Below are 22,033 nucleotides of genomic sequence, written 5' to 3' on the forward strand. Positions count from 1 at the left end.
TTAGCCTCCATGTGTTTGTATTTTTTACAGATCTTTTCCTGTAATTGATATCTAGTCTCATAGCGTTGTGGTCGGAAAAGATACTTGATACAATTTCAATTTCCTTAAATTTACCAAGGCTTGATTTGTGACCCAAGATATGATCTATCCTGGAGAATGTTCCATGAGCACTTGAGAAAAATGTGTATTCTGTTGTTTTTCGGTGGAATGTCCAATAAATGTCAATTAAGTTCATCTTGTTTAATGTATCATTTAAAGCTTGTGTTTCCTTATTTATTTTCATTTTGGATGATCTGTCCATTGGTGAAAGTGGGGTGTTAAAGTCTCCTACTATGAACGTGTTACTGTTGATTTCCCCTTTTATGGCTGTTAGTATTTGCCTTATGTATTGAGGTACTCCTATGTTAGGTGCATAAATATTTACAATTGTTATGTCTTCTTCTTGGATCGATCCCTTGATTATTATGTAGTGTCTTTCTTTGTCTCTTCTAATAGTCCTTATTTTAAAGTCTATTTTGTCTGATATGAGAATTGCTACTCTAGCTTTCTTTTGGTTTCCATTTGCATGGAATATCTTTTTCCATCCCCTCACTTAGGTCTGAAGTGGGTCTCTTGTAGACAGCATATATATGGGTCTTGTTTTTCTATCCATTCAGCCAGTCTGTGTCTTTTGGTGGGGGCATTTAATCCATTTACATTTAAGGTAATTATCGATATGTATGTTCCTATTCCCATTTTCTTAATTGTTTTGGGTTTGTTATTATAGGTCTTTTCCTTCTCTTGTGTTTCTTGCCTAGAGAAGATCCTTTAGCATTTGTTGTAAAGCTGGTTTGGTGGTGCTGAACTCTCTCAGCTTTTGCTTGTCTGTAAAGGTTTTAATTTCTCCATCAAATCTGAATGAGATCCTTTTGGGTAGAGTAATCTTGGTTGTAGGTTTTGCTCCTTCATCACTTTAAATATGTCCTGCCAGTCCCTTCTGGCTTGCAGAGTTTCTGCTGAAAGATCAGCTGTTAACCTTATGGGGATTCCCTTGTGTGTAATTTGTTGGTTTTCCCTTGCTGCTTTTAATATGTTTTCTTTGTATTTAATTTTTGACAGTTTGATTAATATGTGTCTTGGCGTGTTTCTCCTTGGATTTTTCTTGTATGGGACTCTCTGTGCTTCCTGGACTTAACTATTTCCTTTCCCATATTAGGGAAGTTTTCAACTATAATCTCTTCAAATATTTTCTCAGTCCATTTCATTTTCTCTTCTTCTTCTAGAACCCCTAAATTCGAATGTTGGTGCATTTAATGTTGTCCCAGAGGTCTCTGAGACTGTCCTCAGTTCTTTTCATTTTTTTTTCTTTATTCTGCTCTGCGGTAGTTATTTCCACTACTTTATCTTCTAGGTCACTTATCCGTTCTTCTGCCTCAGTTATTCTGCTATTGATCCCTTCTAGAGTATTCTTAAGTTCATTTATTGTGTTGTTCATCATTGCTTGTTTCATATTTAGTTCTTCTAGGTCCTTGTTAAACGTTTCTTACATTTTCTCTATTCTATTTCCAAGATTTTGCATCATCTTTACTATCATTATTCTGAATTCTTTTTCAGGTAGACTGCCTATTTCCTCTCATTTGTTAGGTCTGGTTGGTTTTTATCTTGCTCCTTCATCTGCTGTGTGTTTTTCTGTCTTCTCATTTTGCTTATCTTACTGTGTTCGGGGTCTCCTTTTCACAGGCTGCAGGTTCGTAGTTCCCACTGTTTTTGGTGTCTGTCCCCAGTGGCTAAAGTTGATTCAGTGGGTTGTGTAGGCTTCCTGGTGGAGGGGACTAGTGCCTGTGTTCTGGTGGATGCGGCCAGATCTTGTCTTTCTGGTGGGCAGGTTCACGTCTGGTGGTGCGTTTTTGGGTGTCTGTGGACTTATTATAATTTTAGGCAGCCTCTCTGCTAATGGGCGGGGTTGTGTTCCTGTCTTGCTAGTTGTTTGGCATAGGGTGTCCAGCACTGTAGCTTGCTGGTCGTTGAGTGAACCTGGGTGTTGGTGTTGAGATGGAGATCTCTGGGAGAAATTTTGCCATTTGATATTATGTGGAGCTGGGAGGTCCCTTGTGGACCAGTGTCCTGAAGTTGGCTCTCCCACCTCAGAGGCACAGCACTGACTCCTGGCTACAGCACCAGAGCCTTTCATCCACATGGCTCAGAATAAAAGGGAGAAAAAGTAGAAAGAAAGAAAGAAAGAAAGACGATAAAAGAAAATAAAATAAAGTAAGGTAAAACAAAAAAGTTATTAAAATAGAAAAATAATTATTAAAAAAAATTTTTTTTAACGTAAAAAAAGAAAAAAAATATGGACGGATAGAACCCTAGGACAAATGGTGAAAGCAAAGCTAAACAGACAAAATCTCACACAGAGGCGTACACGTACAAACTCAGAAAAAGTGGAAAAGGGGAAAAAATAATAAATCTCACTCTCAAAGTCCACCTCCTCAATTTGGGATGGTTCGTTGTCTATTCATGTATTCCACAGATGCGGGGTACATCAAGTTGATTGTGGAGATTTAATCTGCTGCTCCTGAGGCTGCTGGGAGAGATTTCCCTTTCTCTTCTTTGTTCTCACAGCTCCCGGGGTTCAGCTTTGGATTTGGCCCTGCCTCTGCTTGTAGGTCGTTGGAGGGCATCTGTTCTTTGCTCAGATGGACGGGGTTAAAGAAGCCACTGATTCGGGGGCTCCGGCTCACTCAGTCCGGGGGGATGGAGGGGTACAGAGTGTGGGGCGAGCCTGCAGCACCAGAGGCCGGTGTGACGTTGCAGCAGCCTGAGGCGTGCCATGCATTCTCCCAGGGAAGTTGTCCCTGGATCCCGGGACCCTGGCAGTGGCGGGCTGCACAGGCTCCCCAGAACGGAGGTGTGGAGAGTGACCTGTGCTCGCACACAGGCTTCTTCGTGGCGGCAGCCTTAGTGTCTCATGCCCATCTCTGGTGTCCGCGTTGTTAGCCGCAGCTCGTGCCCGTCTCTGGAGCTCCTTTAAGCAGCGCTCTTAATCCCCTCTCCTCGTGCACCAGGAAACAAAAAGGGAAGAAAAAGTCTCTTGTCTCTCCGGCAGCTCCAGGCTTTTTCCTGGCCTCCCTCCTGGCTAGCCATGGTGCACTACCGCTTCAGGCTGTGTTCACGCAGCCAACCCCAGTCCCCTCCATGTGATCCGACCAAAGCCCCAGCTTCAGCTCCCAGCCCCGCCTGCCCCAGCGGGTGAGCAGACAAGCCTCTCGGGCTGGTAAGTGCTGGTCGGCACTGATCCTCTGTGTGGAAACCTCTCCACTTTGCCCTACGCACCCCTGTGGCTGCGCTCTCCTACGCGGCTCTGAAGCTTCCCCCCTCTGCCATCCACAGGCTCCGCCTGCGAAGGGGCTTCTAGTGCGTGGAAACCTTTCCTCCTTCACAGCTCCCTGTCACTGGTGCAGGTCCTGTCCTTATTCTTTTGTCTCTGTTTATTCTTTTTTCTTTTGCCCTACCCAGGTACATGGGGGAGTTTCTTGCCTTTTGGGAGGTCTGAGGTCTTCTGCCAGCGTTCAGTAGGTGTTCTGTAGGAGTTGTTCCACGTGTAGATGTATTTCTGGTGTATCTGTGGGGAGGAAGGTGATCTCCGCGTCTTACTCTTCCGCCATCTTCCCCCTCTTCTGACATCATTGTTTTTATTGTTGAGCTTATTCCGTAAAAAGCTGTCAAAACTATACCATCCTCTTTAATACCCAGTGACAAGTCTTCAGTTAGACCCCTGTCATCTCTCACCTGTATTATTATAATGGTTTCCTAACTGGTTTCCCTGCTTTCAGTTTTGCCAATCTCCAAAACTATCTTCATCTTATCTTTTAAAAATGCTATCAAAAATTTATTTCCCCAGTTTTAAATCCTTCAGAGGGTCCTCACTGTCTTCAGAATAAATTCCAAACCTAATGGCATACTATACTAATATTTCTTGATCTGGCCTTTACCTACCATGTCTCTCATCCCTAGCTTAAAAGCAAACTCTGTTCCAGCAAAAGTAAGTGCTTGCCATTTCCCCAATATGCTGTGCTCCCTTTTAAGCCTCCATGCACCCGAGTTCACTCTTAGACTATTTAAAAAATTCTTTACTCTTTCCCTTTCAACCCAGGCAGTTCTTGTTCACCTTTTAAAATATGCAGATTAATTTAACAGTCAGTCCTTAATATATTCAAGTGAATTCCTTTTGTGTCATCAAATTCTCCTTCTCTACTGAACTATTCCTGTCATTAAACAAACATGTTTTTGTCTCCCATTAAAAAACCCAACAAACCACACTCCCTTGATCCCACCACTTCCTCTGCCACAGTACCATTTTCTCTGCTCATCATCAGAGCAAAACTTCCATATGGTTTTTGTCCCACACTATTCCAGTAACAATTCTCGTTAAAGTTATGAATCCCATCCACAATGCCCAGTCCAATGGTTATTTCTGCGTATTTATCTTACTTGACAACATGATTTGGCAGAGCTGACCACTCCATCCTCTTTCACCTTATGTGATACTCCTCCTGGTTTTCCTGCTTAACTCACTGGACCCTCTCAAGGTTCTCAGGTTCCTTTGCTGGATTTTCTTCTTTTAACCCATTTCTAATATTTGACTACTCATTGACTTGGTTTGGGGCCCTCTACTCTCCCCACGTAATGCCACCAAATCCCATAGCTTTAAGTGGCACCTACATGCTGATGTATATTACGTGTGTGTGCCCCCCCCCAAACTCCCTGGTCATGGACTGTCCTCTAAAGTCAGAGCGACAATTCTATTTATGAGTCTAATGGGTGGACATTTAAAGTTTAACATATTCAAAACAGAACTTAAACTTTATCTCCTATATCAGTTTTCTCCCAGCCTTCTATTTCTCAATAAATGGCTCCAGGTGATGAAGCCAAAAAGTTAGGAGTCTTACGTAAGGCAATAGCCTAATACTGCCTTCCTCTTCTACCTTATCTGCTCTTAGTCTATTACTTCACCGACATTTTGAAAATAAAAATCAGGACATGTCACTCCAGGTGCCTAAAATCTGCAAATGACGTCTCTGTTACATAATCTAAAGCAAGGGTTAATATACCATGGTGATGGGCCAAATCCAGCCCATGTCCTGTTCCTGATTATCCATGAGCTAAGAATAGGTTTTACATTTATAAAGAAAAAAAAAAAGAAGAAGGAAGAATATGTGATAGACCATATGTGGCCTGCAAAGCATAAAATATTTACTGTCTGGCCCAGGCCTTTACAGAGAAAGTTTGCTGACTCCCTATCCAAAGCAGAAAACTCGCACTGCTGAGCAATGTCACGTCACATATCTTGAAGATATCTTGTTTAATTGTTGTTTGATCATGTCTCTCACTTGAATGTGATCTCCATAAAAAAGGGACTCTGTCATATTTACTGCTATATTCCTGGCAACATGTCTCAATAAATGTCTTAAATCAACAAAAGATAACCACATTCCTCATAATTACTATTTTGCAAATCAAGAAAACTGTCACCACAAGGAGAAACTTCCGTTTTTTCCAGGGTTAGAACTTCTACAATTTTAACTGACTTTTAGATTAAGTCCCTCAACTCAGAGACAGTCAAGCTAGGGAGATTCACTCCTCCATTTCCAAGCAATAAAGAACCCACAGATCTCCAATGAGAAATAAACCAAGAGAGATTTTGGCATTTAAAAATTGACAAGCAAGAAGAATGAGGAAGAAAGGAGTAAGGAGGGGAATAACGAAAGCGATTTAGGTAGCAATAAGTGAGGATAAAAGTGCGAAGCTAACAATCCTCTAAGATTAGGAAGTTTGGCCTGAGCGGCTCGCCTTCCCAGTGCTCTCAGTCGGCAAGCAGCTGAGTGGGGAGGGGGAATCCATGCTTTTTAAGTTTCCTGGGACCAACCTGCTTCTGTCAAATCAACATGGGTCGAGACATTCTTAGTAATAAACTGTACCACCAGTAATAAGCTGTAATAAACATAAGCATTGTACCCTTGCCATACTGGCGTGGAGAGAAGTTATATTATATAGATTCACATATTTCCGAACTAAAAAAGACCTTGATGAATGGAAAAAACTGTTACTTGTCTCCCAACATCAAGTTTTCCCCTCTTTCTCAGGTAACTCTGGTTTTTATTAGAGACAACAATCTGTCCAGTTAAAGACTTACACTTCCCAGCTTCCCACTCCAACCATTATCATGGAGCTATAGTCTTGGGAGGGAAATTTATTTTTGTAATGCTAGAATGTGACATTTTCATCTTCGTATCCCTGATGTTCAATGTGCTGGTAAGCTTTGGAGAATGAATGAGTGGCTAAAAATACTGTTTCTTCATCAATCCCAGACTGACACTTTTCCACATTTTTCATCTCTGAAGCTGGAATGCATCTTACAAACTACAGCACATAACAGTTTAACTTGGCAGTGTTTAACCCTAGTAATACACATAGTGGTCCGTCTTCCAATCCAGGTGGCTTGGATTTGACGAATTAAGGAAGAGTAATTCTTCTACCATATAATACTTCCATATTTGACAGCAAATATATTACCCCAAGGGGTCTCTAAGCAGGACAACCCTAGTGCTCATAGACAAAAAACACAGGAATGTAGAGCAGGCAGCTACTCTGGAGAGCAATTTGGAAGTACACTTAAATTAAGTAGACATATACCCTGTGAGCCAGAAATTCCACTCCTTAGTATATATGTCAAAGAAATGTTCACACCAGGTCCAGAAGAGGAATGTCTAAAGAAGGCCACACTGCATGTGGTGGCAAGGAGCTAGAGGCACCCTGGGTGCCTATCGCTGCGGGAATGGGTGGACGGATGGGTAGACACACACCTGAACTGTGTAGCTGCTGGAAGCAAAGGACTAGACTTGCACGTGGTAACATGAAGGATCTTAAAAACCGCACTGAGTTGAAAGAAAAACTATAAAAGAAATAAAATCTAAAACAAAACATGCAATTCAGATTTATGTAAAGGTAAAAAATAAGAAAAATACTCGTGTTCAAGATAAATGTTTATAACAACCATAAGTTGAGTATAACCTTTAAAAATTGTGAATCACTATGTTGTACACTTGAAACTTATATAATACTGTAAATTGACTGTACCTCAATAATTTTTTTAAAAGAATAAATGTTAAAAGGAAAAAATAAACATAGAGAAAGGGAGGAAGAGAAATGAATTATGGGAATAAAAAGAATAAATGTACAAAATAAGAAGTGATCTTGCAAGGATCAATGATGACTGTGTGTCATAAGCTCAGGAATATGACTAACTTAATCTTCTACATTTTCAGCCCAACCAGAAAACCACAAAAGTAAAAAACTATACTAAGCACCATGGGATAAAATAATAATAATATACAGTGCTGAATAAATATAACTACTATTATTTATTATATACCAGGCATCTAAGAGCTTATGTGCCTTGATTAATTTAATCCTCCAACAACTCTATGAAGTAAAAACTATGATTATTCTTATTTTACAGGAAATCAGGGAATAAAAACTTAAGGAATTTGCTCAAGGTAACTATAAGGGCTGGGATTCAAACTCAAACTGTGTGTGTCTGGAACTGCAGCTCTGATCTATTATACCAGAAAGCCTCTCATGAATAAACCACCATGCCAATAATGTAAACGTTACACTTTAAAAAGGAGAGAAGCTATTTATAACCAAGCACAATGCAAGCTGAAAACAAATAATTTAAAAAGTGGCCAAACAAAATGTAATTTTCCATGTGGTATACAGTTGGCACTTAATAGAATATTTGTTGACTGAGTGGGTAGATTAACAAGTGGGATACTACCTCAGGCTTCTTCAATGACTTCCATTGAAGGAGGTCTTAAGGATAGAGATACATGAGCCAGTAACACTGTGGCAGTCCATTTGAAGAGTAAAAACAATATGACTAAGGGAAAAGAATGGGAAACCACAGGATACACTGATAAAATACCAAGTGACCTAGTCTAGGTAGGTGACTTCATAAAGAACCTAAAAGGAAGTCTTAGGAGGTTTACTTGGATGGAGCATAGGCATTAGACACTGTGGCAGTCCACTTGAAGAGTAAAAACAATATGACTAAGGGAAAAGAATGGGAAACCACAGGATACACTGATAAAATACCAAGTGACCTAGTCTAGGTAGGTGACTTCATAAAGAACCTAAAAGGAAGTCTTAGGAGGTTTACTTGGATGGAGCATAGGCATTAGACTTCTTGGTGTTAATCCCACCTGGCTCCATCACTTCCATCTGAATGGCCTTGGTAAGCTATTAACCAGTTATGGTTCTGTTTTTTTCAACAGCAAAATGAGGTTAAGTCACTCAGTTAAGAAACAGCTGAGCACTTACTAGGTGCCAGGGACAGTTCTAAGTGCTGGAGATACAACAGGGACTACAAAGAAGTCCCTGTCCTCAGGATCCTTACACTTTATTAAGAGAGACAAATACCCAACAAACAAGGCAGGTAGTCCTATGAGCATAGATGTAAGGCACAGAAAATAAGCAGAGTGAAAAAAATGAGAATATTACTTTAGTTAATAACAGCAACAATGACTAATACTTATTGTGTGCTTACTAAATATCAGTCTAACTTATGCTATTGATTCATTTAATATGAGAGGTCAGAGAAGATCCCCCTAAAAGCTCCTACACCTCAAAGAGCTGTATGGCTTAAATGAGATAATACATGAAAAAGCTCACAGAACAGGGTCTGGAACAGAATAAGCACTCAATAAATGTTAGCTACTAATATATATATTTAAATGTACCTAAATGATTTCTTTACATCATCAAGACCTTGGGATTTAGGACATTTCATTTTCCTAGAGAGGCATGGTCAAGAAATTTTTCTAGCAGCATGATACTTATACATAGGCAAGAACTAACCAAGACTGACTTAACAAGAGAGAAGGTAAATATAACTGAAACAAAATGGGGAGGGGAGGAGATAGGAAGAGGTGGGATCAGGAGCAAAGATGGAGGGTTTACTACTGGAAAGAAAAGACTTTCTCAGAAGACAGAAGTAGTAAGAGTTACAACGTTTATCCTGTCTTTCTGAAATCACTGTAAATTTTTTATAACTAGCGACAACTTTACCAGGCCTTACATAAAACACTCCGTAACTGTAAATAAACACACAAGGCAGAAAAACAAGGACTAGGGCATCCCTTGTTACTTGGCAGATACCACTTGTTAAAGAATAGGGTAAGTGAATTTGTTACACTTGGTACTATGGCACAGTAACTATCAAAGAGCAAGATATAAAGAAACCAAATCTCCATGCTAGAGGACTAAACAGATTCAGTAATGTAATAATGATCTTGATTCTCCCTATCCAACTAGTCACATCAGAGCTAATTCTCAATGAAGCAGAAAAAACTTGGCCAGAAAAAAAACACTGGAGAAAATATACCTCACACATAATACATTAAAAAAACTGAGCCTAGGGGCTTCCCTGGTGGCGCAGTGGTTGAGAGTCCGCCTGCCGATGCAGGGGACACGGGTCCGTGCCCTGGTCTGGGAAGATCCCACATGCTGTGGAGCGGCTGGGCCCGTGAGCCATGGCTGCTGAGCCTGTGCGTCCGGAGTCTGTGCTCCGCAATGGGAGAGGCCACAACAGTGAGAGGCCCGCGTATCGCCAAAAAAGAAAAAAAAAAAACTGAGCCTACAGAAGGAATTCATCCCTGCCCACCTTTAAGTCACCCCTTCTTTCAAGACTTTTTATTTGGTACACAGAACTATTATTCACTTCCCTTCTCCTTTTATTTTACTTATGTATTTAATAAATTTATTTATTTATTTTATTTTTGCTTTGGGTCTTCACTGCTGTGGGTGGTTTTTCTCTAGTTGCGGTGCGCGGGCTTCTTGTTGCGGTGGCTTCTCTTGTTGTGGAGTGCGGGCTCTAGGTACGCGGGCTTCAGTAGTTGTGGCACGTGGGCTTCAGTAGTTGTGGCTCACGGGCTCTAGAGCACAGGCTCAGTAGTTGTGGCGCACAGGCTTAGCTGCTCTGCGGCATGTGGGATCTTCCCGGACCAGGTCTTGAACCCGTGTCCCCTGCATTGGCAGGTGGATTCTTAACCACTGCGCCACCGGGGAAGCCCCCCTTCTCTTTTTAAAAACAGCTTTTTTAAACTATGCAAGAAAATATAATTCTTTTCTTGATATTTTAAATTTATCATTTTAAGTTCAGATTACATAAACTTAATTCTTATATATCTGCAGTTTCAAGACAATAAAGCACACAGATAGCAAATTTACACATGATCTTACCTTTGTAAGATAATCAACCTTCAAATTGTCGATCATCATATTTTTCTGTGATAGCTCTATTTTCAGTAACTGAATATTATGAAGCAGTTCTTTCCGTTCAATTAGCTGCTTGGTGATTTTGACTTTACCGTCTCTCTCTTCTGATGAGGAAATATCATCTGTAGGAACTGTTGTTTCTAAACTAATATCTTCAGATTCCAGAGAGCTAGAGATGTTCAGTGTTTTTGATGGCTTGGCAACTTTTTGAGACATTTTTAATTATTATGGGACACTTTTCTTCTCCAATTCTATTTCAATTTTCTGTAGATTAAAAAATATTGATTTAAACATACTCAAACATTCTCTATGGAAAGCATAAAGTATATCAAAGAGATACTAAGGGTTCCCTAAGTAAATATTAGGCAAACTGGAGGACCCCAAATCTAGGGCAGATTGGTTAAGTTACTGCTCAAATCAAACATATTAAATCAAACTCATTAAGTCTTATTCTAAAACATACATTTTTAAAATTAATTTTTCTTGGCGTATAGTTGCTTTACAATGCTTTTTTTTTTTTGAACCCATACTTTTTATGAATAGAAAACCCAGTTCCTGGGGGCAGGACTCTTACTTGGAGTAAACAGAGAAATGTATGAGATAAACAATAAAGCCCTAAATCGCTAGTACCCAGGAATACTACTAATAAAAGCAGCACATGTTGAAGATAGAGAAGTTTCTTCTGAGTTGGTCAGGGGAAGGTTATACAGAGGTAGGACTTAGAATCTTGAAGGATTTGGAAAGGAGTAATAAAAAGGGAAAATCATTCACGTTTTAAGGTTGGTATAGAAGTGATGAAAGTGTAAAACAACAGAGGGACATAGTAGTAGTCAGCCTGGGCCAAGCCCATGTGAATCTGAGTAGTGACTCCAAACACAAACACACAGAAGGGTTGTCCCTTATACATAATCAAGACTGTGGAGGACCTTGAATGTTTCAGTATGTTCGAAATTTATTCTACAGGCAATGAGGCATCAGTTAAGTTTTTTTTAAAAGGGAAATAGTGAGATAAAACTTTTTTATAGACTTGCAGATAGCAAAATGAAAACAAGAGAGTAAAAGACAAATTCCTCGAACTCTTTACCCTTTCACAAAAATTTCAGCAACTCCCTCGTTTTAATACTACACGATATAATAAATTACTTACGGTATTGTAGATATCAGTTTTTCTAAACTGAACGATTAGAAAAAAGGTGTGTGGAAGGGAAACCTAAGAACTCTGACTGGATCGGCTTCCCTCGTTTTTTAAAGGGAAAGGGATAAGGAAAGGCGAAATCAAAGACAGGCAACATCACCTGGGATACAAAGGGTCCGGGACTGGCACTGCCCACACGTGCGGCGTGAAGAATAAAAGCCGAATTTGGCAGCATCAGAAGATTCCTTGTCCCAGGCAAAAAAGGAAGGGGCGAGCCGTGAGCTACCTGGAAAGCTTCAATTACTCCACGTCGCAGGCTAGAGAAGCCACCACCGCCGCTACTTTAGGTGAGCTGAAGGTGTCTCCAGACAGCAGCTCGGGTTGCAGTCTCTTAACGAGAAATCACAGGTCGGTGACCGTTAGCACCCGTAACCAAAACAACCATTTCCGCACAGGGAGGAAGCTGCAGCAGGCAGATGCCCACGCTACCGGAACTCAGCCCTCCCGCGTCCACCCAGGCGCGGGAAGCAAAGCATGCTGGGAGATGGAGTCCGGAGGCGGCCCCGCTCAATTCACGGGCGGAAATGGCTCCGGGCTCCTCCCATCTATCCGCTTTCGCCCAATCCTCGCAGCCCTCAGAGAGCCAACCAACGGCTGTCTCGAGGTTTCCCCGCGAGAGGGGTTTACTAATATCCTGGAGGGGGAAGGAGCAAACCTCTGGGTAAAGTGTAGTTGTGCGACAGGGCTCCAAGCTTGACATTTTCCGCCGGAAGAGAACTGTTGAGGTCGGGATTCCAAGCCGCGAGCCAAGATGCTCAAGTCCAGGACTTTCTTAAAAAAGACGCGGGCGGGCGGCGTGATGAAGATCGTGCGCGAGCACTACTTGCGAGACGACATAGGCTGCGGTGCGTCTGGATGCGCGGCGTGCGGAAGTGCGCACGAGGGGCCGGTCCTCGAGCCGCAGCCCCTGGATCGGGTTAGCAGCCTCTGCCCGCAGCCGCACTACTTGCTGCCTGACACCAACGTGCTGCTCCACCAGGTGCGCTGGTAGGCGGGCGAACCGCGGGCACAGCGGCGCCACCGGGAGAAAGGGAGATAGAGAGACTGATGCCCAAGGAGGAGCGTCTTGGGCAACATCACGTACTTAGGGAGAGGCAAACCCCGTCAGGACCTATGCCTCCTGCCCCCCCAGGCCGAGGTTCTTTTCCATGTTCTGTTTTGTTTTGGGTTTTTTTTTTGAGTTCTTGGAGTTATAGGAATTTTAAATACGTCAATTTTCTAACTCCTGGTGTCTCTTCTGCCTTAGATTTTAATGTCTGGAGGTCGGGGACCTGGGCTTCTGTGGCCTCCAGCCTGCGACCCCCAGGCAGCTTGTAAGTGCCTACGAACGAAAGCTATGTGGGCCAACGTATTACTTTATTAATGAAGTTAATTCTACAAAGTTTTGTAATTAGCCTATTTACATGTGTACTTTTTTAATGGACCTGAAGGGTTTTCTGTTGCAAAATAGCTCCTTATTTAATGTACGGTTAGTGTTTTTTTTTAACCGGCAGAGTTTCACGTTCAACAGAAGCAATTTATGAATGAACAGAGGAAAAATTAACTCTTCGTTTATTTATTTATTTGTTTATTTATTTAAAAGATTGATGTCCTTGAGGACCCTGCCATCAGGAATGTCATTGTGCTACAAACAGTTCTCCAAGAAGTGAGAAATCGGAGTGCTCCGGTATATAAACGAATCCGAGATGTGACTAATAACCAGGAGAAGCATTTCTACACATTTACTAACGAGCACCATAGGTAGGGGGGAAATTACGTCAATTATCAGGAAACTATAGAATTAGCTAAACTGGGGGGAGAGTTCCTGGCGGTAATCTGTGACATCGTCAGAAGATACACCATAGGTTTCATACTTCTGAGAGTAATAATTGGTTCTTACAGAGTTTACAAACCTTGCTAAGGTCACATAGGCATTGATTGGGTCAAACCCAGAACCAAAGTCTCCTGGCTCCTCGGCTATGGTAGGTATTTTAATTTCCAAAATGTTTTCATTTTGAATTGGTTTTAGCATGAGTCGAGCAATAGGATTTTGGAAGACGAGATTTGCCTAGGTTCCTGGTATACCATATTAAGCGAATAACCAACAAAGGTTAATAAAATATAGGAGTTTGTGAAGGAAAGCTTTAAAAATATAAAGCAGATATATTCTTAATGGGCTCTTAACAGTTAAACTAATACCTTATAACAGATCATATTGACGACAATAAGGTTAAGAAATAGAATTCTTTATGTTTCAGATTCAAGACCTTTGTTTGAACTTAATGTGTGATCTTAGAAAATATGATATTGCCTGTTCCTTATGTCACAGAAATAATTTATGATGAGTCCTAGCTTACTTTGTTTTCCTTATAAATTTATTTTATTTATTTATTTATTGCTGCATTGGGTCTTCATTGCTGCGCACGGGCTTTCTCTAGTTGCGGTGAGCAGGGGCTACTCTTCATTGTGGTGCGCGGGCTTCTCATTGCGGTGGCATCTCTTGTGGAGGAGCACAGGCTCTAGGCACAAGGGCTTCAGTAGTTGTGGCACGTGGGCTCCAGAGCGCAGGCTCAGTAGTTGTGGCACACAGGCTTAGTTGCTCTGCGGCATGTGGGATCTTCCTGGACCAGGGCTCGAACCCTTGTCCCCTGCCTTGGCAAGCAGATTCTTAACCACTGCGCCACCAGGGACGTCCCTAGTTTACTTTTATTAGATCAGAGTTTCTCAATGTTGGCACTATTGACGTATTGGACTGGATAATTCTTTGTTATGGGAAGGCTGTCTTAGGAATTGTAGGATGTTTAGCCGCATCCCTGGCCTATATGCACTAGATGCCAGTAACAGACCTCCCCTTCCCCACCGATCCACCGAGCTGTAACAACCTAGAATGTTTCCAGACATTGTGAAATGTCCCCTGGCGGGGAAAATCACTCCCTGGTTGAGAACTGCTAGATTAGATAGTAGATGTAATAATGAAATCCCACTGGAATATGCAAATTAAAAATATTTAATTTCTCAAATTTCTCTTCTTTATTCTTTTTTTTTTTTTTTGTGGTACGCGGGCCTCTCACTCTTGTGGCCGCTCCTGTTGCGGAGCACAGGCTCCGGACACGCAGGCTCAGCGGCCATGGCTCACGGGCCCAGCCGTTCCGCGGCATGTGGCATCTTCCCAGACCGGGGCACGAACCCGTGTCCCCTGCATCGGCAGGCGGACTCTCAACCACTGTGCCACCAGGGAAGCCCTCTCTTCTTTATTCTTATATCCCACACTTAAATACTGTTGTTATAAAGAACATCAGTAAAGCACCTGTAGACTTCTTATTTCTGTCTCCTCTCGAAATCCAGAAACAGAAACTTCACTGTTTTTCAGCGCTCAAAGACCTAGTTTCTGTGGAGCATGATCATTGGATTTTTAATCCAAGGTTAGCAATTTTGTTAGCTTAAGTGCAGTGAATAGAGCTTAGCAATACTGGGGTTGACAGGAAGAATTAAGACACTCGAGCAAATCTCATGTCAGGTTGTTGCTCAGTCATGCTAAAACCAATTCAAAAATTTATGAGTGTCTTTGATAAGCTTAAAAGCATTATCAGGTTTATTTAATGGTGAATAATAAAATAATTCTGAAAACCATATAAATAAGTACAGAATTCTAAAATTGAGCCTGTAATTTTTAAGAAGTAGGTAGAAGTTGTTATGCTGAATTTTGTTATTGTACTTAAATTTAGCTTCGAAGAACAGATTTAAAGAAATAAGTATGCTGACATTTGATAGCTCAGAGTGGATAGACTTAGAAGGAATATACAATCATATCTGTATCTGGTCTTTCAGTCCCTAGGTGGTGTTTGTCATTTATTCAGGGTTTACCATGGATAATTTATGTGCATTATGTATTTAATAACTATACATTAATCATATCATCACAAATCATCTAATCATACAATCAATAGCTTTTAGGAATTCCTGTTAATCTACAGTTTGAATGAAATCTCATTATCAGACCTGCAAAGTTTTAGTATAGTTTTTTTCCAACAGACTATTACTTTTTAAATGTCCCAACCTCAAGTAGAAATTCTGATCTTGAATTTTTCTTTTGGTGAGAAAAATTTATTTTAGTCTTTTTTATTGCTCCATTAATGTGATTTTCTTCTTTTCCAAGTAAGTTGTTGTCTTAAAAACGTGACTAGAGGGATCTTATTTGTTTCCACTCTGAGGTATAAATGTGAATACATTCAAGAGAAAAAGATGTACCATTGACTTTAAGTTTAGTAATTATTAGGCATTTATGTCCTAAGACTTTTTACATGTGCTTGATTCTGTTGTTTTCCATTTGTTTCTTTTTTTTCCCTTTCTATTACACTTAGAGAAACTTATGTAGAACAATTACAGGGAGAAACTTCTAATGACAGGAATGATAGAGCCATTCGAGTAGCAGCAAAGTGGTACAATGAACATTTGAAGAAAATGTCGGCAGAGAATCAGCTGCGAGTTATCTTCATAACCAATGACAGGAAAAACAAAGAGAAAGCCATAGAAGAAGGGATACCAGCTTTCACTTGTAAGTCTCCATGGAGACCGGACTGTTAGTTCATGTTTGCAAATGCATATAAAAACTATCATCAGGCCCATAATCAGATGTTCATTTGACCATTTGGTATTTTCATAGTCCTATATAACTTAATGTGATATTTTTGTGTTTTTTTTTTATTTCTCAGCATTTCTAAGCTAAGTGAGTTGTGCCACCAGTGGCTATTAATTTCCCTATCAAGACTTGGAATTGGCTTAGCAATGAAAGCTTATAGATATACTTGACCCACTGCCTTTTGGGCGTGACCACCTCAACAGAGGGCTTCCCCCCCACCAAAAAAAATTGACATATGTACTGTCACAAACAAAAGAAGGGGAAAAAACATATCTAAGGAGGAAAAAAAACCACATTTGAATTTATCAAGAACAAAAAACTTATTTTTCAGGTGAAGAATATGTAAAAAGCCTAACTGCTAACCCCGAACTCATAGATCGTCTTGCTTGTTTGTCTGAAGAAGGGGTATGTTTGAGTTTGTTTTATTTTATTTTTGAAAAGTGAAATTATTAATGTATCCACTTCCGGATGTTAGGCTCATAGTTACCAAATTTAAAAATTGGAATATCAGTGGGTAAGCTGGAATTGGAATAGGAGTTGGGTTATAAACAAGAGTGGCTCTAATAGACTTCTTATCAAAATGTCCTAAAGACTTGACTTTCTCAAATAGCGCTCTTTACTGATATATCCTCAGCAACCCGAGTAGGGCCTGGCACAAGGTGGCACTATCTGTTTGATTAATAAATGAAGGAATTCATGGCTGGCTTGTGATGAGTAGGTATTTGACAAAGAAGTGGTGGGCACTGCAGAGAGAGCATACAGTTGTAGCATCAATTCCATAGGAGGAGGGAGGAAGTCATAAGAGGTAGAACAGGAAGGCAAGGGGCCAGATAGTGTGGACTTAACAATTTATTCTGTTAGTAATTTTTAAACTGTCTTGTAAAGGTCTCCCTAAAAGGCTTCTATGAAGAGAAGTTAGCAGATAGGATTCTGGGCTCCCTACCTTATATTGTCAGGCTAAAAGACATTAAAGGTGGATGAGAGTGTGTCTAGGAGGAACAAAGGAGAAGGACCAGAATTGTTACTTATTTGGGAGACTACTCCAATTTCGATTTGTAAGATGATGCATTGTATCAAGGGCAAGATTAGAGGCAGAGGGATGAGAAAAGGGATCACTGCCATAGTGGACTTGAGAGGGAACCATTAAACTTTGTGAGCCAATATTTCCTTGTATGTAAAGTGTGCTTAGCAATAATGACTTCATAGTGTTGTTATTAGGGTTGAATGAGGTGATAACAGTTGTGTTCATAAAATTCTTATCTCAGTGCCTGGCAAACAGCTATGGTAAATGTAAATGGTAGATACTATTGATACAAAAATAGGTTTTATGTAATATAACATTATACGTACATCCAGTCTTTACAGCATTTTCTCCATCCCTGCTTGTCTTCAACCAGCTACTTTACAAAACTAAATGGAAGTGAGAAAATAAAAGCTGGGCTTGATTTTTAGAATACAGATTTAGGATTATCCTGTCTAATGAGTAGCCACTAGTTGCATGCGGCTGTTTAAATTTAATTCAGGTTAAAACTTCAGTTTCTCAGTTGTACTAGTCAACTTTCAAGCAACCAGGAGCTACTTGTGCCTAGTGACTACCATACTGGAGATCACAAAAAGAACACTCCCTTTATCACATAGTTGTTTTGGTCTAGAAGAAGAAACAAGGAATAATCCAACATTGGTGATTCACAGTATTTGATTATGCACTGTGGTAGGGTTAGTGTAGGATATGGTGAAATTACAGTTGACTATTGTAACACATGTGTGTTCCTCAAAGTCACTGTGCCATGCAAAATTATATAATGAAACCCACAGAGCTTAGGGGAAATGTGGTTAGGGAAACACTCAGAAACTTCATGAAGCGGTGAAAAGAGGGTTATCTAAATTTGAACAGAAAGTTGTTACACCAGATGAAGTGCTGTGGCTCGTAAAACACAGTGATCTGAAGTAACTGATAGATGTTTGAGAGTGTGTTTGTGTGTGTGCGTGTGGATTCAGCTTGGTTCAGCTAGGTGCAGTTTTCTGCAATCACCTGGTATTTTTTTTTTTAACATCTTTATTGAAGTATAATTGCTTTACAATGGTGTGTTAGTTTCTGCTTTATAACAAAGTGAATCAGCCATACATATACATATATCCCCATATCTCCTCCCTCTTGCGTCTCCCTCCCACCCTCCCTACCCCACCCCTCTAGGTGGTCACAGAGCACTGAGCTGATCTCTCTGTGCTCTGCAGCTACTTCCCACTATCTATTTTACATTTGGTAGTGTATATATGTCACTGCTACTCTCTCACTTCATCCCAGTTTACCCTTCCCCCTCCCTGTGTCCTCAAGTCCATTCTCTACATCTGCATCTTTATTCCTGTCCTGCCCCTAGGTTCTTGATAACTATTTTTTCTTTTTTAGATTGCATATATATGTGTTAGCATACGGTGTTTGTTTTTCTTTCTGACTTACTTCACTCTGTATGACAGACTCTAGGTACAACCACCTCACTACAAATAACTCAATTTCGTTTCCTTTTATGGCTGAGTAATATTCCATTGTATATATGTGCCACATCTTCTTTATCCATTCATCTGTCGATGGACACTTAGGTTGCTTCCATGTCCTGGCTATTGTAAATAGAGCTGCAGTGAACATTGTGGTACATGACTCTTTTTGAATTATGGTTTTCTCAGGGTACATGCCCAGTAGTGGGATTGCTGGGTCATATGGTAGTTCTATGTTTAGTTTTTTGAGGAACCTCCATACTGTTCTCCATAGTGGCTGTATCAATTTACATTCCCACCAACAGTGCAAGAGAGTTCCCTTTTCTCCACACCCTCTCCAGCATTTATTGTTTGTAGATTTTTTGATGATGGCCATTCTGACCGGTGTGAGGTGATACCTCATTGTAGTCTTGATTTGCATTTCTCTAATAATTACTGGTGTTGAGCATTCTTTCATGTGTTCATTGGCAATCTGTACATCTTCTTTGGAGAAATGTCTTTTTAGGTCTTCTGCCCATGTTTGGATTGCATAGTTTGTTTTTTTGATATTGAGCTGCTTGAGCTGCTTGTAAATTTTGGAGATTAATCCTTTGTCACTTGCTTCATTTGCAAATATTTTCTCTCATTCTGAGGGTTGTCTTTTCGTCTTGTTTATGGTTTCCTTTGCTGTGCAAAAGCTTTTAAATTTAATTAGGTCCCATTTGTTTATTTTTCTTTTTATTTCCATTTCTCCAGGAGGTGGGTCAAAAAGGATCTTGCTGTGATTTATGTCATAGAGTGTTCTGCTTATGTTTTCTTCTAAGACTTTGATAGTGTCTGGCCTTACATTTAGGTCTTTAATCCATTTTGAGCTTATTTTTGTGTATGGTGTTAGGGAGTGTTCTAATTTCATTCTTTTACATGTAGCCGTCCAGTTTTTCCAACATCACTTATTGTAGAGGCTGTCTTTTCTCCATAGTATATTCTTGCCTCCTAAATCAAAAATAAGGTGACCACGGGCTTCCCTGGTGGCGCAGTGGTTGAGAGTCCGCCTGCCGATGCAGGGGACACGGGTTCGTGCCCCAGTCCAGGAAGATCCCACATGCCCCGGAGCGGCTAGGCCCGTGAGCCATGGCCGCTGAGCCTGCGCGTCCGGAGCCTCTGCTCCGCAACGGGAGAGGCCCGTGTACCACAAAAAAAATAAAAATAAAAAAAATAAGGTGACCACATGTGCATGGGTTTATCTCTGGGCTTTCTATCCAGTTCCACTGATCTATATTTCTGGTTTTGTTCCAGTACCATACTATCTTGATTACTGTAGCTTTGTAGTATAGTCTGAAGTCAGGGCACCTGATTCCTCCAGCTCCGTTTTTCATTCTCAAGATTGCTTTGGCTTTTGGTGGTCTTTTGTGTTTCTATACAAATTGTGAAATTTTTTGTTCTAGTTCTGTGAAAAATGCCATTGGTAGTTTTATAGGGATTGCATTGAATCTGTAGATTGCTTTGGGTAGTATAGTCACTTTCACAATGTTGACTCTTCCAATTCAAGAACATGGTGTATCTCTCCATCTATTTGTATGATCTTTAATTTCTTTCATCAGTGTGTTATAGTTTTCTGCATACAGGTCTTTGTCTCCTTAGGTAGGTTTATTCCTAGGTATTTTATTCTTTTTGTTGCAGTGGTAAAAGGGAGTGTTTCCTTAAATTCTCTTTCAGATTTTTCATCATTAGTGTATAGGAATGCAAGAGATTTCTGTGCATTAATTTTGTATCCTGCTACTTTACCAAATTCATTGATTAGCTCTAGTAGTTTTCTGGTAGCATCTTTAGGATTCTCTGTGTATAGTATCATGTCATCTGCCAACAGTGAATCCTTGCATTCCTGGGGTAAACCCCACTTGATCATGGTGTATGATCCTTTTAATATGTTGTTGGATTCTGTTTGCTAGTGTTTTGTTGAGGATTTTGCATCTATGTTCACCAGTGATATTGGCCTGTAGTTTTCTTTCTTTGTGACATCTTTGTCTGATTTTGGTATCAGGGTGATGGTGGCTTCATAGAATGAGTTTGGGAGTGTTCCTCCCTCTGCTATATTTTGGAAGAGTTTGAGAAGGATAGGTGTTAGCTCTTCTCTAAATGTTTGATAGAGTTTGCCTGTGAAGCCATCTGGTCCTGGGTTTTGTTTGTTGGAAGGTTTTTAATCACAGTCTCAATTTCAGTGCTTGTGATTGGTCTGTTTGTGTTTTCTATTTCCTGGTCAGTCTTGGAAGGTTGTGCTTTTCTAAGAATTTGTCCATTTCTTCCAGGTTGTGTACTTTATTGGCATATAGTTACTTGTTGTAATCTCTCATGATCCTTTGTATTTCTGCAGTGTCAGTTGTTGCTTCTTCTTTTTCATTTCTAATTCTATTGATCTGAGTCTTCTCCCTGTTTTTCTTGATGAGTCTGGCTAATGGTTTATCAATTTTGTTTATCTTCTCAAAGAACCAGCTTTTAGTTTTATTGATCTTTGCTACTGTTTCCTTCATTTCTTTTTCATTTATTTCTGATCTGATCTTTATGATTTCTTTCCTTCTGCTAACTTTGGGTTGTTTTTGTTCTTTTCCTCTAATTCCTTTAGGTGTAAGGTTAGGTTTTTTATTTGTGATTTTTCTTGTTTCTTGAGGTAGGATTGTATTGCTATAAACTTCTGTCTTAGAATTGCTTTTGCTCATCCCATAGGTTTTGGGTTGTCGTGTTTTCATTGTCATTTGTTGCTAGGTATTTTTGATTTCCTCTTTGATTTCTTCAGTGATCTCTTGGTTATTTAGTAGCATATTGTTTAGCCTCCATGTGTTTGTAGTTTTGACAGATTTTTTTCCTGTAATTGATAACTAGTCTCATAGTGTTGTTGTCGGAAAAGATACTTGATACGATTTCAATTTTCTTACGTTTACCAAAGCTTGAGTTGTGACCCAAGATATGGTCTATCCTGGAGAATGATCCATGAACATTTCAGAAGAAAGTGTATTTTGTTGTTTTTGGATGGAATGTCCTATAAATATCAATTAAGTCCATCTTGTTTAATGTATCATTTAAAGCTTTTGTTTCCTTATTTATTTTCATTTTGGAAGATCTGTCCACTGGTGAAAGTGGGGTGTTAAAGTCACCTACTATGGTTGTGTTACTGTCGATTTCCTCTTTTATGGCTGTTATCATTTGCCTCATGTATTGAGGTGCTCCTATGTTGTCACCTGGTATTTTTTAATACATCAATTGCATTGGAACACATTTGTGTCTTCAAAACAAACATTATAGGAGAATTGACTGAACTTAGCAAGGGCATCTAACCCCGATTTGGGATGTCAAGGCTTCCTGATAGAAGTAATGTCTAAGCTGAGCTAGGAGGGATGTTAACAAAGCAAATTGCTTTGAAACAGAGACATTTTAGCTAC

At 40.2% G+C, this 22,033-nt stretch overlaps 2 protein-coding genes across 12 annotated transcripts in view; one reads left to right on the forward strand and one right to left on the reverse strand.

Moving 5' to 3' along the window:
* The window catches only part of PIBF1 (progesterone immunomodulatory binding factor 1), a 212,718-nt gene extending 200,421 nt beyond the window's left edge, over positions 1-12,297 (reverse strand). For 4 of the 8 annotated variants that reach the window (XR_004476096.2, XM_004278500.4, XM_049700973.1 and 1 more), the window contains exons 1-2: positions 11,610-11,950; positions 10,279-10,578 (exon numbers count right to left, since the gene is read on the reverse strand). Coding sequence is in view for 5 of the 8 variants with exons in the window: in XM_004278500.4 (XP_004278548.1) it covers positions 10,279-10,530 (252 nt within the window). In the remaining 3 variants the exon portion in view is untranslated. Of the gene's footprint in view, positions 1-2,451; positions 3,602-10,278; positions 10,579-11,609; positions 11,951-12,164 lie in introns of those variants that run through there. The other 4 variants (XM_049700971.1, XM_049700972.1, XM_049700974.1 and 1 more) reach the window with 4 other exon arrangements.
* DIS3 (DIS3 homolog, exosome endoribonuclease and 3'-5' exoribonuclease) overlaps positions 12,261-22,033 on the forward strand; it is a 28,009-nt gene continuing 18,236 nt past the window's right edge. For 2 of the 4 annotated variants that reach the window (XM_004278502.4, XM_033403254.2), the window contains exons 1-4: positions 12,261-12,488; positions 13,092-13,249; positions 15,850-16,043; positions 16,459-16,532. In XM_004278502.4, coding sequence (XP_004278550.1) covers positions 12,261-12,488; positions 13,092-13,249; positions 15,850-16,043; positions 16,459-16,532 — 654 coding nt within the window. Of the gene's footprint in view, positions 12,489-12,755; positions 12,823-13,091; positions 13,250-13,317; positions 13,471-15,849; positions 16,044-16,458; positions 16,533-22,033 lie in introns of those variants that run through there. The other 2 variants (XM_033403255.2, XM_033403256.2) reach the window with 2 other exon arrangements.

Source organism: Orcinus orca, chromosome 18, assembly GCF_937001465.1.
Source record: "Orcinus orca chromosome 18, mOrcOrc1.1, whole genome shotgun sequence".
Taxonomy (NCBI): Eukaryota; Metazoa; Chordata; class Mammalia; order Artiodactyla; family Delphinidae; genus Orcinus; species Orcinus orca.